Source organism: Chiroxiphia lanceolata, chromosome 4 (assembly GCF_009829145.1).
Source record: "Chiroxiphia lanceolata isolate bChiLan1 chromosome 4, bChiLan1.pri, whole genome shotgun sequence".
NCBI classification, from domain to species: domain Eukaryota; kingdom Metazoa; phylum Chordata; class Aves; order Passeriformes; family Pipridae; genus Chiroxiphia; species Chiroxiphia lanceolata.
This window is the reverse complement of record NC_045640.1, coordinates 52,023,367-52,040,193: the sequence shown is the minus strand read 5'-3', so window position 1 is coordinate 52,040,193 and position 16,827 is coordinate 52,023,367. Positions and strand designations below refer to the sequence as shown.

General features: G+C 49.4%; 1 protein-coding gene across 1 annotated transcript; it reads right to left on the bottom strand.

Annotated features, from left to right (window-relative positions):
- Positions 1-6,874: 6,874 nt before the first annotated feature.
- On the bottom strand, positions 6,875-16,189 carry C4H4orf54 (chromosome 4 C4orf54 homolog). Its single transcript, XM_032686685.1, has 2 exons — positions 11,528-16,189; positions 6,875-7,067 (listed from the first exon to the last, which is right to left on the bottom strand). The coding sequence occupies exon 1, from the start codon at positions 16,187-16,189 to the stop codon at positions 11,537-11,539; it is 4,653 nt and encodes a 1,550-aa protein (XP_032542576.1). The 3' UTR covers positions 6,875-7,067; positions 11,528-11,536.
- Positions 16,190-16,827: the final 638 nt, after the last annotated feature.

The following is a 16,827-nucleotide window of genomic DNA, read 5'->3' as shown; positions in this document are numbered from 1 at the left end:
CTTTGACAACATCCCTTGAAACTTAAATCAAACAGAGCCTCTGAGACCCACATTGCTCCTTCAGAAGTGATATGTGTCTTCATGGATACCCCCTGGCATGGCAGCAAGACGCTTCTGAAATTATCTGACCCTAACAGCTGGACATAATGGGGATTCCAGGAGAGGTTTAATCCAACAGCTGGGTAATGGAAGGCCATGGCTTCCTTACTTGGGCTCCATAGCTACGGAAACAACAAAACTAATAAACTTCTAAAAATAAGGTGAAATCAATACATTGCTCCAGACTGCATTTGAAATGAAAACACACTTAGGGTTACAACCAAAGCAAACTTTGTGTTTGCCAAATCAGCGGGGGTTAATCACAAAGAGGTAACATACATCTTTGATAATGGCATTATACATACTTTTAAATAATCAGCAATGGTAGCAATTAAACAATAATTCATATGTGAAGTTCAGAGAAGCAAACGAATGCTCAGTCCTTTTTAACTGGAAGCCCCAGAAGGAATGATATTCCAGTTAAATCCAAAAACCAACGCACTTGAAAAAGAAACTTTGAAACTTTCCTCTTAAAGTTTCACGGAGTGCTGATTATTAAGGATTATTTTTCATATACTCTTAAAAAAAGTATTCAAATTCCAGGATTCAGGTTTTCACTCCATTCCTCAATGTATTTTGTTGTGGAAAGCACAGGAGAATACAAAGGATAAAGGTTCTTTATGAGGTTATGAATGAAGCCATTTGTGCAGTACAGGTTAGGAGACAAGGGGATCAAGTAATTATTTTTGTAACATTTGACCAAAAATAAGTGCTGGTAAAATACTTTCTTTCCTACCAATAATGGATAAGAGTCAGAGCTGCATGGGTGTAAATCAGCATAATCTCACAATAGCCTGCAGTCACACTGACAGCAGCATCTTCCTTTGCCTTTGTTAGGGGAAATAGGATCATCAATTATTTTACTTTTAATAAAAATTGATACTTGGTGAAAGGTCCTAGGGTTAATACACAAGCAACAAATTGTAAAATACTTAGCCCAGATTTCCAATGAGTACATGTTAGTTATAAAGCCAATTCTGGCTTATTGAGAGCATCTGGTAGAGAATTTGTCTGGCTGGACATCATAGAAGGAACTGCAGTCCTTAACTATGGATATGTTTTATGAGTTACAAGCCCATGTAATGCATGCTGCAATGCTACCTTAGAATACAGGAGAATTTGTTAAAAATAGCAAAGTAAACAGAAACCCTGGTTAAGCAAGCTTTTTAAGCACATTTTTAACTTGAACTGTATGCCTTGTCCAACAAAGGTCAATGGAAAGCCAGGCAGTGGCAGAGCTGGGCTGGCAGGAACTATTCTGCAGCATCAGATTCAAATATGGTAAATAAGTGATAGGTACCTCAAAAATAAAGCAGCTGGATAGACTAAGAATACAGTTTGGGGTTTGGCAAGCAGATTACATATTCTCAGTAGCGACAAGCCAAGGAGATAGCAATTCTAAAATAGGTGCTTTTTCTCTGTCTCTCTCTCTTTTTTTTTCCCCCAAGTGCTACGTTTTATCCTGGATAGCTTGCTTAGATCTGACATCACGGAATTACCCACTTCTCATTTTAATTTGTTCCCGCTCCTTTGACAAAAGAGTTGCATTTTTACCTTTTTGGTCTTGTCATTCCTACCAGTGATGTTTTAAAGAATATTTAGAAACTGGTAAGATTTACTCCAACAATCATTCAAAATCCCAGATGTATTCCACCTGTCAGTTTATTTAAGGTATCATAGTAAATCCTCTTTAATTTCAGTGGATTCTTGTGGCATGAGGCACATTGCAGCTGGACAAACATGGGTTGCAAGACTGGGCCCCTCCTAGGGAAAGGTTAAAGTTCATGTCTCCCAGTTTATTTACTTTTGATCTCTCTTTTGTAGAGGTTTCAGCTTAATTTTTCAATCTATTGTGATAACCAGCAGTCCTATGAAGATCTGCTTACAGAAGTCTACTGAAATCAGACTCTAGGAGCTCTCTTTGGAGAAAAGTAAAGGAGAGTTCCCAAATTTTCCTGCTGACAAACACAGGTCCCTTTGCAATTTCAGACTTCTCTAATTTCAACAAAATGATCCAAGGCCTTTCTCTCCACTCTACACACCCACTATTAATTTGTTTCTGTTTTGGTCATCCTTTGATCTCCTGCAGTCACCCAGCTTGCTCCTGTTGAGCTAAGCCTGTGTGCTGTGCTCTTCCCAGTTCATCCTCCCCTTTCCCCACTCTTCCTTTCAATATATATTCTCATTCCAATCTTAAGTGTTTTGGGTCTGCCATGTATATCTCTGTATGGGAATCGCTATTTAGACGCTGGCAGTGAAGTCACTGATGATGTCTATCCTAAATGCAATGCCTGGGTACAAATTTCAAAGAATCTGGAAAGAAAGAGAGAGAGAAAGTCACAAACAGTAAACCACTCTTTTACCAGCAAACTTGTGCTTCCAGCAAGGTAGGAAGACCGTGTAGCCATGCCTTGGAGTGATAAAGCAAATTCACAGCAGATGTCTTCATACTGTATTACTTGCAGATAAATAATGAGATGGGAACCTGTTTTCCTTTAAGCATCTGGGGCACACAATTAAAAGGAAGATCATTATAGTGTGCCCCTTACACACTGAAAACTGAGAAGTGAAAGTGTTCTTTCATATGGCAAAAGTAATCTTTCAGTTTTCAAGTCTATTTGGGGATTTTTCAGAGTTTGCCACATACTTTTTTAAACACTTGTTCTTAACAACAGAAGGCTACTTAATCTCCATGAGGGTAGAAGGAACACACGAAAGCAGCACAAGACTTTTCCTAGCAATAATTCAAGCAATACTGCTGTCCACTAATAAAGTCATCTTATCTTTGCTCTTATAGTAATATTAGACAACGAAAATAACATAGAGAATGAGTAGAAAAAAAGTTTTTCACTCCACCAATTGCTCTCTCTGAACATATTGCAACAGACAAAGAAGCAGTTCTTTGGAAATGAACCAAACTCATATACTGGTCAAAGTTAGTCCACTGAAAGTGGGGAGTTCTTTTTTCATTTAAGTTATACCTGGGGAAAAAAAATAATCAGAAAATCAAATGAAGCAATGGCCTCAACTTTCCTTTGTTCTAAGAGGGAAGAATAAATGGTGAGATCAGGTCAGAAAGAGACTCACAACACTGGGACAAACTTGGGGAGACTCCGAGTGGGAGGGTTTTGATCTTTTCTTCTGTTACCATTTACATGTTGAAACAAGTAATGCCTCTATTATCACTTCTTCTGCACAGCAGCCAAGGTAACTTTGCAAACATACAACCAAGCAAAGAACTGCAGGCTTACTTGCAGTGTGTCTTTTACTGAAAAATACATTTTATTTATCATAACATTCAAAAAAAGGAAAAAAAAAAACAAAACAAACCCCAAAAAACCCAACATAATACAAATGCTAACTCATTCAGTTACAAACTTTGGTACTTGGTGGTTTCAGGCAGTTTGTTCTCCCATGGCTATGATGTACTGAAATGTTCCCAATGTGCAACACGCTCCTAGTACAATTCTGAGAGTGACTCTGCTGTCCTTCAATCCCAGGCTCAAGGCATCCTGCAGCAGGATCACTTCTTGTTTTGTCTAAGCACTTGCCACAGTGTCGTCTACATTGAGAGCAGCTCAAAGAGTCCACTTTTCTCCAGTTATGTATCTTCTTTTTCTTATTTTTTCCTCCACAGGCAACAACCATCAACACATCACGTTCATGGCATTTTCCCCTTTGCCTTATAGCCCACCGCTCTCTCATCAGACATACCACCCACATCCTCTTAACAATCATTATCCTTACTTCACATTTGCACTTTTAAATATCTTTACACTGATAACTAACCCACCCCCTTAAAAATGGGAGGAAAAAGAAAGGGAGGGAAAATAAAGAAGAAATAAAAAAAGAAATAGGAAGGAAAAAAGCACAAGCATTTTTAAAGTATGTGTTCTCAGGTAGCCACAAGTTAATGGTAATTTATAAGCATAAGGAATGACACTTTAGCCATCAACACTAGAGAATACAGGTAGCTTTGAATGCAGACAAGGGGGAAAAACACCCCACACAATCCATAAATACATGTTAAATCATTCACCAATTGATTCACCAAGGGTTAAATTTGACTAAGTGAAAAGAACCCTGTTGCAAAAGACCAGAGCAACATTCTGGTGCATCACTCCAGTCCCGCTCAAACTTTTAACTGGATGCTGACCTAAAACACGCGGATAGTTGGTTGTTGCAGCCCTTGAGTTCTGACAGCAGGGCTGGGAGGGAACTCGAGTGGTGCACAGGATTTTGCCCTGCTTTGCACATGGGGTGAATTTCAGCTGTAACATACTATGACTGCACCGTGAAACACATAATACTAGCAGCTTGTGAACCCTGACATGGAGGGCTCGACTCTAATCCAAGATATGTGGTTACACATCACCCCATCAACTGGAGAAATTCACCACTGGGTATACATGGAGGAGCACCATATTACCAGATTTTTTTCTGGTGACCTTTTGTGATGTTATCTGCTGGGTCCAGCTAGACTCAAGCCCAGAGCTCTGGTTTTATATGTAGAAAGTGAGGAACCCAGTTCTTGGGTCTGCAAGGCACTCAGCGCTCCGGGCCGAGTTCAGCAGAGCATTGCGTTGATGGGAGAAGGGAAAAAAAAGGATTGCGCTTCCACTGAAGTCCCCAGCAATCTGCTCAGATATTTCAAGTTAGAGATGCACATGAAGGCTTTGCTGGACTGGGTCTGCAAAGCGAAGCACCTTCCAAAACTGACCCCTTGATGCAAACACAAAGTCGCTTTAGTAACAGACAAAATTAAGTAAACACGGTTTGACATTATGACTGACACATTCAATCGAATCTCCCCTGAGAAAAAAAACAGCTGTTGGTATTCCCTCATTTCATTGCTTTCGTCTCCACGGGCAGTAAAAGAAAAATGCTGCAAAATTTTCCTCCAACAAATACATGTTGAAATCCTGGGCACTTGTTTTCTACGCATTGGTTTTTTTCCCCTTTCACGTACACCGGGTGAAACTGTAAACCTGAGTTTGTGTGTGCAAACCTATATCTTGTAAACTGCAATGTGAAACTTCACTCCGAGCACCGATATAGGAAAAGATAGGACAGAAACACTTTTAAACACGGATGCTAGTATTATAGTGTGCGTACTGTACACGTGTGTGTCACAGTGGACGACCTATGCTGGTACCTGCACTGTCCTGCAGTCCCAAGTACTGTTTCATTTAACACTGATAATCTAGTCACAACAGACTTATCAGTCATGAAAACGGGGAGGAGGCATTCATTTCCTTTAAGAGGCACTCAGCCTGCATCCCAATAGGAAGTTAAAGCTTGTAACTGTAGACTGTACAACTGAGGAGCACAGGGATTAAGCCTACATGTTATATGCTCTAGCTGGGCATGCCAACCTCTTTAAAAAGGGTTAGAATAGTATTTTTTCAATGGATTTCCACAATTATGAAGATAAATGAGAAGACATATGAGAAATCACTCACTATCTGTATACTTGCAGTGCATTTCATCCTGAGGGCAATTTCAATTTGTGCCTGTAAATAAATAAATCGCATTGAAATACAATCTCACACATGTGGCCAAAGACAGATCTAGCTGAGTTTTCTGTATCTTGAGAATTACTCAAGAAAATAAAAATTTGGGGCTTATTTTAAAAATGGAAAACACTGAAACATCCTTAGCATCAAGAAACCTCAAAAACAGGTACAGGAAAATTCAGCCTGTGGGCAAATGCTTAAGTATAGACTTTTGGGGTATGCATTTAGACTTTAAAATTACAATCTGTTACCTCAGGGAAGCTTTATGCTAAATAATTTAGGCTTGCTCATACATTTATTTGCTTCCCAAAGTGCTTCACTGAAATGACATTTTGGGCAGGGAGCAGACTATTGTAGTTTAGTTTTACTGTCATGATAACAATTGTCTTTTGCTGAGACAAACCAGTTGCCAGTAAAAAACCAATCTCTTTAAGTAGAGTTCAACATAAATATCACTGCATTTTGAGTAATCTTATTTTATATATTCTAGTTCAAAAGATAAATATTTTCTTAGCAAGTACAGATAGTGTAATTGTAGGCCTCAGGTAAACCTGTCAAACAACAGCTGAAGAAACAACTGTGTCGTATTGGGGCTGTAACATTAAAAACTTCCTTTCCCAGGGGAATCACTAGGATTATGTTTTTAGCAATGTTGCAAATTAAGGAAGAATGGGCTGCAGTCTTAAAGAAAAATAAATGCTGTCCTCTCCTTTAGAATCAGGATTTTAAAATATTACATTCAATTTCTGGTTTTCCAGCATTTAAACACTGTCATAATTAAGGCAACTTGTGATGTTCAACACAGTACAGAGGAACAAACAAAAACCAAAACCAATCAAATGTGTTTTCTGACATTTACACAATTTGTTTTGAACCATGCCAAAAAATAAACACTAAAGATAATTTTACCACTACAGCTCTTTCAGTTTGCAATTCCAAGTGAGAAGTACAGAGTATAAAACCCCATTTGATCACAAATTGTCACCAAAACCTATAGGGAAGACCCTCATTACCGCAATGGGAGAGAACTGTGGGCTTTATTTTTTTTTTTCTTTTAAAGAGCTGCAGGGCTGCACTGGATCATCACAACGCAATTGAGGGACCTGAATGAATCTGTGCGTCGATCCACACTGAAACACTGCTGCTTTACACCCTGCATTTTATAAACCACTAGCTACCAGCACAGAGGCAATGCTTAAAGCCTGCAGACTGGCTTCAATACAAAAACAACTTTGCACAAAATAATGCAGTAATTTAGCGTTGCTCACATAATTAAATGCAGGCATACTCCAAAACTGAGGGGCACTTAGGAGAAAACAAGAAACTTACACACTTGGTTCATATGATGAAGCAAAAAAATTGAGAAAACTGTAGAAGCAGTTTTTAGGTTGAATGTTTAAGAGTTACCAACTGTATTTCAAATTAAAGAAGTGTAATTCTTCTTCCTTATCCCTGTGGAAAAAAAACAAAGAAAAACAGAAAAGCACCATTAATATAAAGTAGATTGTTAGAGAGATGCCACAACCATCTGAACAATCTTTACTATTCTAAAGAAGTGAATAATACCTGATTTGTTTTCAATAATATTCTTGCTACTCATTCCTCATTCTTGGCTACTGCCAAGAATCAGACAATAGCACCCAACTTTTTAAACTGAGCCAGTGATCAGGCACTCTTATTTTTCGAGCAGAACCCATCCTTGCTGCCCAAGGTGTGCAACATGCGGTGCCTCACAACGCCCTGGTTCCCCATGGATTGGTACTGAGGAACCCCACGTGCATAGGTAGAAAAAGGGCAATGTGACCTATCCAGGATTTAAATGATCCATCCACTCCGTTAAAGACATGGGCACTTTACTTACCAGCACAGCATCCAGCATGGCATACATAAGCAAAAGGGCAACAACCCACAACCATGTGCTCCAAGATTTGTGGAGTTAAGACTTAAATGCTGGCTCAGGAAATCATACTGTTTGAGAAGAGTCATTAAGCTCACCACTAACTTTTACTGGTATCAAGGTTAAGCACTATTTAAACCTTTCCTAAGTAGCTATGGTTTTGAACACAAGCTCATGCTTATTTCCATTCATAGACTGGTTTACTAGATCAAATGTTGAAGTCTTTTTGGTTCTTGGAATATTCCTGTACTTCCCACTAAAATTAGATGAATGGTTTACTGAATGCTCAGCAAAGGCCTCAGCATAAGTAAATCCTATGTACTGCATATTTCACTGTAAGTTGACATCTTGACTTAATGTAGAACATACATTCTGCTGAATGGGAAACAACTAAAACAAAGTTTAAAATATCAATTTATGAGCCTTTAAAAATCATTCATATATGCTATCCAAACAAACTTAATTTTTAAAGGCAGGTATAGATTTTCTGATGGTAGTTAGGAAGAAAACACAACTAATAAGTATAATTGCATACATATTCCTGTAACTATAAGGTGGTTATGCACGTTTGAACGGAACAATGAAAAATATCCTTCTAATATTGGCGCTACAATTTACTACAGTTGCTTTCTACTTTGTTACCTGTTATTTTCTCATTTATTTACCTAACACAAGGCAGAAACTCTACAGAGTATAATGTGAGGATAGATACTAAAGTTCAAACTACATTTTCAGTTATTCAGACTGGAAATGGGTAAGGCAGTCTGCACACTACAGGATGTTGCTGTCTAAGTTTGGATGCAAGCAGATTGGCAAGTCTACTTGAACTGAAAATTAGTAAAATTTTTCCCCCAGATGAAGAAAGAAGCAAGTGCTATGTTACTAAAGCTCCCCACCTACTGTGAGTGAAGAGGAGGGGGAAGAAAAATGACCTTATAATATCTCTAAGAAACACTCACATATTCTCTAATATTTGCCATACAAAAACTATTTAAGAATAGTTCAGAAATGGCACCTTGGATTTTGCCAGAATACAAATTGATGGGATCCATTTTATCCCATTGATTATGCAGAAAAGAGCACCATATAAAGAAAGAAGTCTTGGAAGTGAAGCAGGTATGCAGAGGACTCGGTGCCAACATGGCCACAGGCATCACACTACCACCCAAGCTACAAGTCACACTGGTCTTCAAAAGGTGACAGAGATCAAGATGGAGCAGTCCTTGACACAGTGGTACAGTTTGTGAATGAAGATGTGAAAATAATAGGGCAAAGAAGGGAAGAAGATATTATGTGCAGTGCAGAAAGGAACACAAGAGTGGAAAGAAAGCATTCATTCTGCTTATTTTGGCTAGTAAAGAAAAGGGACCTGAAAGGACAATACTTTATTCAACCCCCATGCTCACTGATGAAATCTGGTTGGTCTAAAATCTGTTTTAGGATCTGCACAGCATTGTTGCAATCAAAAAAACCTGTTCTGATATGAAAGCATCTAGAATGAAAAAATTATCAACAGTTCACCCTCTGATTCATACGAAATTATACTGCTCTTCTTGTTAGGGGAAAAACATTACCCCAAGCAAACAAATGGTTTTAATTAGGAAGGGAACAACAAAAGAGATAGAGGAAAATAATGGAAAACAAAAGAAAGAGCAGATAATAAAGGAGAGAAGAGGAAAAATTATCCACAGGACACGAAAATTATGTAGGTGAATGAAAATAATGGGAAGAAGGCTACAGATGCAATTCTCCTCTGGCATATACCCTATTTTCCGCTGAGAGTTATATGAATAACCAAAGTCTAATGCCAAGCTAGATGTGTCTTGCAGCACACAGGTAAAATTATTTGTTTTACTGACTTTCAGAACAGGTCAAGGAAAAAACCCGTACACCTTATCCGTCATACACCAGCAGGACACCTACCTCAGGAGGTGTGAGACAGCCTGGAGGGAGCATCCCTGTCTGTATTAGACAACATACACCTTGGCATGTTACAAGATTAAAAGAATGGTAAAATCAACTTAAAGTCTTCATACTGCTTAATGACTTTCTGTAATCAGTATGAAAAGTTTTTGCATCACCAGTCTTTTGGCGCAGCTTTCACACCTGTGTTGCAATGGTAGAGCTCTGAGGTAACACAATTAAGCAGAGTATCGATGCAGTTATTAACTTCATCACTGAGAAACAGCAATTTGCCAAGAGCATCACCCACCTCACCAGGTACAGTAGGCAAGCTTGCTACATGACATGGCAGGATAACCCCTGGGAATCGAGGGGTGGGTCACACCGGGAAATATACTGGGTTTCACTTTCAAAGAGTGATGCAAGAAAAGCTAGAGGTTTTTGTTTAAATGGGTGCTTTTATAAATATGGGTGCTATATACCACACCTTTTCAAAAACATCAAGCCTCTAAACTGAAATCTAACAAATTCCTTCTGCTAGCAGTCTCAATTCAGCCAGTAGACCAAATGGAAAAAACAATCAATTACTTTTTGCCATTTTTTCTAGATACTCTATGGAGACTTTACTGACAAGATGAAGTCAAGTAGGACAGTAGAGCTCAAGTTAAATTGGAACTTTGCCTATCCTGAGTGACTCATAAGGGCCAATGAAAACAACTTAACTTATAGCCAGGATAAATGAATGGAACTTTCAAGATAAAATATTTAGAAGCAGAGAAAAAATAAGTGTATAAATCACATCAGTAAGGTTTCATTCAACAAATAATCTACTATGCAGCAGTAGATGATGCAAACTGAAAGAACTGTTAAAACAAAAAAGATAACCCAAGTGCTGGAAGAAATCCTCAAGCATGCAACTGGACAAAGCTCAACATAAACTGGTGACAAATCCAAACCTCTGACTCTCTGTTGCTGCTCTTTTTCTTTGCCTTTTCCTATACACCAAAAACCAGCTCTGTGAGTCTTTTGTTAAGCCACAGATTTTGGTAGCTCTGCCCAATGCTACAGTTGATAAAGATGAGCCATGCATTCTAATGCAAGAGACAAAAAGTCCTGAAGGCACTTATGTAATACTTCAAGTCTTTTAAAATGAAAAGTCATTGTTTCTTGGGTATTTTGTACAAGACATCCTGCCCCATCCTGAGCCTTGGTTTCAATGCATGCTGTATGCCCAGTCTGATGCTCTCCTCCTTGCTCCAGGACAGGTATTCAATGCCCTTGCACATGCATCCCTGAATTTGGAGGCCGGCCCTGGGTTACAGCCTAGGTAACTGGACACTGTTAGCACTGTGGTAGGCCAAGCTCTGAGTAGCTATGCAAAACTCTACTTAGCAATGGTGTCTGTGGGCTCTTCTGGAGCTCTCCTGCACCACAGGCCCCTGCCAGCAGCTCCATGGCACTGGGAGAGCACACCAGGGTCCACCCTATGCATCCTGCTCCCTCATCCCACTAATGAGAAGGGCATGAACTAAGGGTTTGCTTCCATGAGACCCCTCTCCCACTCTTTTTGAGGCTAGGGAGAAACAGGGGCTCAAGGGCAAAGTGAGAGGTGCTCACCTCTCCTTGGGAGGAAAAGGCAAGAGGTGAGAAAAGGGGAGGATGTGTTGCCAAGGCAAAGGACTGTTTCATGTCTTGGAAGATGGTTCCAGAGGAGATGCCCAAACACAGTTCCATCCCCAGGAGCAAAGGGAGGTGCCTCAGTCCCAAGGCTGCAAAAATACAGGCTGTGTGACATGCAGCTCTGGTGTGCTTCTCCTGAAACTGAAGAAAGACAATATTTACTACTGCAAGGGATACTGAACTGCACCAGTGGGTGTGTGTAACCTTTGCGTTTCTATCTTATGCCTATATTTTAAGCCCTGGTGAGAGCCCGTCTGTGGACCCTCTCCTCCTTGAGAAGCTGTGGCACAGCTGTCATTTGGAATTAACCAGGTCTGCCCTTAACACTTCACATCCTACCCTCCCTCCTCCTCATTCTAAAGCCAGAACTAATCTCAGGAATCCCCACATGCAAGCATAGTTTTAAACCAAACCTGACAGCCAGCACTCTCACCTGCGCCCTTCACCGGTGCTCTACCACAAAGCGCATGGTGGTGCCGTCGAAGGAGGGCGGCGCGACGATTCTCGGGCCGGTGGCTGGCGCTGTTATGCTGATGACCGGCTTCGCCTCGGCTGCCCCGTGCCGTGGCGGCGGCGGGCCTTTGCTGGTAGCCACGTAGTAGGGACTCTCGGCAAAAGCTGCCTCTGCTGCTGCTGGGCTGCCAGGCTCTGCCGGAGCACTGGCATCGCTGCCCGAGTGGGACAGCGGGCGCTGCAGAGCGCCGGCGGGCAGCACGGTGGCGGTGGGCAAGAGCCCAGGGTAAAGCATGTACGTGGCGCCGTAGGCACCGGCATTGAGGGCCAGGGGCGAGAGGGGCAGCGGGACGGGGGCGACGGCCGGCTGCTGGGGCACCGGCACCTCCACATACTGCCCGGTCTCGGGGTCGAAGAGGCGCCGCTTCAGGGGCTGCTGCACCGGCGTGTCCACCAGGTAGTACTGCCCGGTGCTCACGTCCAGCAGCACCTTGCGCTGCGTCTGCGGGAAGGGCTCGGTCGCTGCGGCCGCGGCGGGCACGGAGGGCGAGAAGCAGAGCAGCGGCGGGGCGGCGCCGGGCAGCGCGGCGAAGGGCAGCGGCGGGCGGTACAGGGTGGCGGGAGTGCCCTCGGCGGGCGGCGGGGCGGCGGTGGGGGGCTCCTCGGCGGCCGGGGGTCCGGGCGGGGGTCTGGGGCTGCCGGGGGGCTTGGCGGTGCCGAAGGGCTGCAGGCTGCACAGCGTCGCCGCCGCCGCCGCCGCTGACACCGGGCTGGGGCGGACGCCGCCGCCCGCCCCTGACACCGGCACCGGGGAGGGCGGGGAGCCTGGCTCGGCGGGCGCCTTCAGCGGCAGGGCCAGGTAGTTCCCGCAGTCCGGGCCGCGCTCCGCATCGCCGGCGCCCCCGCTCCCGGGCAGGCGGGGCGAGCGCGGCGGTGCCTGGCTTGCCGCGGAGGGGGGCTTGCCCGGCCCGGGGGCTCCCGCTCCTCCGGCTCCGCGGAGGGTGAGGAGGGCGCGGGGAGGGGCAGGGGGCTCGGCGCGGGGGGGCGGGGGGCCGCGCTGCCGCTGCCGGGCTAGGCTCTCGAAGGCGGCCGCCTTGGCCGAGACCTTATCGGCCGTGTTGTTGGAGGGCCGGCGGGGCAGCCGCTCGCTGCCTGGCCCCTTGCTCGACGGCTCCTCCGCCTTATCCGCCGGCGGCGGCGGGGGGGGAGCGGCAGCGGCGGCGGCGGGCCGGGACCCGGCGCCCCGCTCCTGGCTGGCGATAAGGGAGAGGACGTGGCTGTCGGTGATGGGCAGAGGGTCGCTTTTGCGCTTCCACTCGCGCTTGTTGAAGCTGTACAGCTCCTCCATGCTCCTCACCGCCGCCGTCAGCTTCTCCAGCGCGTTTTGCACGGGCGCCGCCTTGCTCTCCTCCCGCGGGTCCTCCTCCGACCCCCGGCCCCTCTCGGCGGGCGGCGGCGGGGGCTGGTGCCGCCAGGGCGCGGAGGATTTAGAGACGATCTTCAGCACGGCCGGCTGGCGAGCATCGCTCTTGTTGGGGGCGATGGTGGCCACCGGCAGCCTGCCCGAGGTGCGGTGCACCAGGACGGTGCCTTCCGGGGGACAGGCCGGCGCCTTGCTCGCCGCCTTGGCCCCCGCCTCAGTGGGCTTGGTGCCAGCGTGGCCGACCGCCTGGCAGGTGATGACCACGGGGGAGAGGGACCGGGGGACACCGGCGATGACCAGCTGCTGCCGGGACTTCTGCTCAGGGCCGCCTTGCTCGGAGGCGCCGCTGCCCTTGTCGCTGCTGTTATCCCCCGAGTCAGCGCTGTAGGAGCTTTTGATGAGCTTCCGCACGTCCCGCACCTGGTGGAGGATCCCCTGGGCTCTGTACTTGCTGTCCCTCACGTCGCGCACCAGGAACTGCGGCACCTTGTCGTGGCCGTCGCCGGCCTTGAGCGGCTTGATGTGCTGCCCCCTGCCCTCCTCCAGCGGCCGGCCTGCAATCTGCGGCGTCAGCAGCTGGGCGATGCTGAAGGCGGCGTCCCGGGGCTGCTGCACGCTGCCCAGGCTGATCTTGATCTCGGGTGGTTTGGGCTTGGCGGCGGGGGACGAGGTGGTGGTGGCAGTGGGAGAAGTGGTGGCGGCGGCGGGCGAAGAGGTGGCGGCGGCGGCGGCGGCGGAGCACTTGGTTGCCCGCTTGCCGGGCTCCTTCTCCCGGGGGGTGTGCTGAATTGCGGGGACGAACAGACGGGACATCTTGGTGGACTTGCCGGCGGAGATCTCGCCCAAGTCGGCTCGCCAGTCCTGCTTGTGCGGGAGTTTCAGCTTGCCGACGGGCGCCCTCTCCTCCTTCCTTTCTGCCTCCCGCTCCTTCCAGGACCTGAATGCGCTGTTCTGGCTGCGGAGGAAGGTGGCCTTGATGGCCTCCGAGGCGCTGCGCTTCACCTCGCACAGCTCATCCGACAGTGCCCGATCCAGGCTGCGGTTCCCCTCGCGGGGCGTTGATGCCTTGGAGGCCGGCGATCGGCCACCGCCGCCCTCGCCCGCATCCTCCGCCGCCGCCGCGGTGCAGTCCGAGCCGCCCTCAGAGTGCCGGGAGCTCTGCCGCTGCACGCCAACCTCACGCTGCCGCTCCCGGCCGGCGCCACCGGCGGGGTCCGGCTCCCGGCCGGCGCCCGGCCCGGTGTAGGAGGTGTCGGTGATCTCGCCCCGCTCCATCTTGAACTCGTGCTCCAGCTGCATCTTCTTGGAGATGACGTTTTTGAGGAGGCTGGAGGCGAACTTGGACTTCTTGCTGGATCCCTTCCCGCCGCTCTCTGCCGCTGGCGGCTCCCCGGCCTCGGCGGCATCGCCGATGTCCAGCAGGGTCACCACCCGGGAGCCCGCCCGCAGCCGCCGCGGCGACTCGACGTGGGCGATCTCCCCGTCGAGCTTGCTGACCACGAACTCGAGGGCTTTGGTCTGCGAGCGGCCGGAGCGCAGCAAGCTGGGCTCGGCTCTCGGTCCCAGACTGCCACACTTGAGGTCCAGATAGGTGGACCAGCGGTTGATGCCCAGGGCATTGTCGGGCAGGGAGGCAGAGGAGGCGCGGGAACCGGGGCGCAGGGTGTCGAAATAGGGGTACGCCAGGCTGCGGAAAGCCCTGGCCGTAAGGTTTCGCACCTCTTTGTCGGCATCGTCCAGCTCGCTGACGGCGCTGGAGGCGCCGCTCGAGTGCTCCCCTGCCCTGGCGGCCCCGCACCGGGTCTGCAGCCGCGCGGGGACCGCGATGAACTTTTTCGTGTGGTCGCGGACCGCGTCCTGTTTTAAACTCGCATTGCGGTCGGGAGCCGCGGCGACACGGAGGCTCATGTCGCCTTCATGCTTGGCAGCGTAAACAGTGTTTTGCTTTCCACGCACGTTGCTAGACTCATTTATAGCCCGGGAAGCGGCTTTGATTGATAGGAGAAGCTGGGCGGCCGGGCTCCCGCCGGGGCGGCCGGACTGCTTGGACCGGCTTTCCTCCGAGCTGGCGCGCTTGTCCCCACCGGGGGTGTCGTGTTCGGAGGTAAGGCTGACGATCTCGGTGCTGCTGGTGTTGTCGATGCTGTCCGTCTGGTTGTTGGGGTCGCTGGTGGTCGTGCTGAGGTAGCAGCTATTCTCCTCCTCCTCCGTCAGCGTGTCCCCCGGGGTCTCGTCGCTCCCGAAGGAGGCGTAGTCCACGAAGGAGTAAATCACGTTGTTATCCTCGAAGTCCCAGCGGGCGGCCAGCCCCGCGTCGAAGTCCATGTCGTGGTCCACCTCGCTCAGTTGGATCTCCTGCGTGCTGATATAGTGCGCCTCGTCGCGGCCGCCGCCGGGGGGGGTACCCGGGGGAGGTCCGGGTGGGGTCGCCTTGCGCCCCGCGACCTCGTCCTCCTCCTCGCTTTCGTATCCGAAGGAGGAAGAGGAGGTTTTGCCCTCCGTTGACACCGGGTCGCCCATTGCGGGAAAGCCGTCCGCCTTAGTCACCGGCGAAGGGCAGGAGGAGGAGGAGGACTCCGGGCAGCCCCCCAGCTCCGGCGGCCCGCCGCTCCCTGACGCTCCCCCGGAGCCGGGGCCGGGGCCGGGGCCGGGGCCGGTGTCAGCTCCGCATCCTGCCGCCGCCGCCGCCGCCGCCGGGGAAGGCGGTCGATCCCGCCCGCTGTCCGAGGATGCTGGCCCCGTCGCGTCCCCCAGGGATCCACCTTTCGCCGAGCCGCCATCCTCAGTGCCGCCGGCTCCGCTGTCCGGTGCGGGACCGGCCGCTCGCTCCACGCCGCCAGCCTGGGCCAGCTCGGGGCTCTGGTGGCTCTCCTCCGGCCCCCGCGGCGAGCCGCGGATCTCCACATACGCCGTCTCCTCCTCCTCCTCGATGGCCGACTCCGGGCTGGGCTTCGGGCTCGGCTTTGGGCTTGGGCTTGGGCTCGGGCTCGGGCTCGGAGCCCGTCCCGCCGCCGCGACCTCAGGGCCCGCTCGGGGGCTGGCGGGCTGCTGGCCGGGCGCGTCCATGCCGGGGCCGTCGGGGCGCGGCAGTGGCCCGAGGGGGCGGGCAGGCACGTGCCGGCGGGGACGGGGGGGCAGCGGGCCGCCCACCCCCTGGCCTCCCCTCCCCTTTTCTCCCCTCCTCCGCTCAGCGCGTCGGCTCCCGGGCCGGGCGGACATCGCCGCCGGGGGGCGGAGGGGTCGGGCCGGGCCGGCCGGGCTCGGCTCCCCCCGCAGCTCCGAGGGACAGGGGTGGGCCTCTTGGTCACCGCAGGAGGGGTGCCCTGCGGATCCCGGGACGGGCCCAGGTCGCTCCCGAGCTCACTTGCTCGGCCCCAGGCGCCGACTATACATAGAGCCAGCGTCGTTAGGATGGATGAACAAAATCTTATTTTAAACGTCTGTGTTTGCCGGAATCAAGGCGCCCGGATACCCTTTGGAAGGGAAGAGTTGCCCGTGCCTCCAAAGATGCTGCCGCTGCCCGGCTCCCCCGGGAGCCGGCGGTATCCGCTGGAAGAGACAGCTCCCAGGACACCGGCTTGCAGCAGGCTCGTCTACAGCAAGTGCGCCCTCGTCCCACACGCAGCAGTGACTAAACAGCTTTTATCTTCCTTTAACTACCCCCCTGCACCGTGTCCCCACTCGGAGGAGGTGTGTTTCAGAGGGACACCCCACGGATGCCGGTCTGGCCCTTCACCTTCACGGTAGTTCAGAGAGCCATCGGTCAAGGGACCCAAGCTGCCTTTTTCCAAGAAATTCAGGTTTAGACATAACCAGCACTAAAGACCTATTAATAGCAATTTCTGTGGCATGCCTGA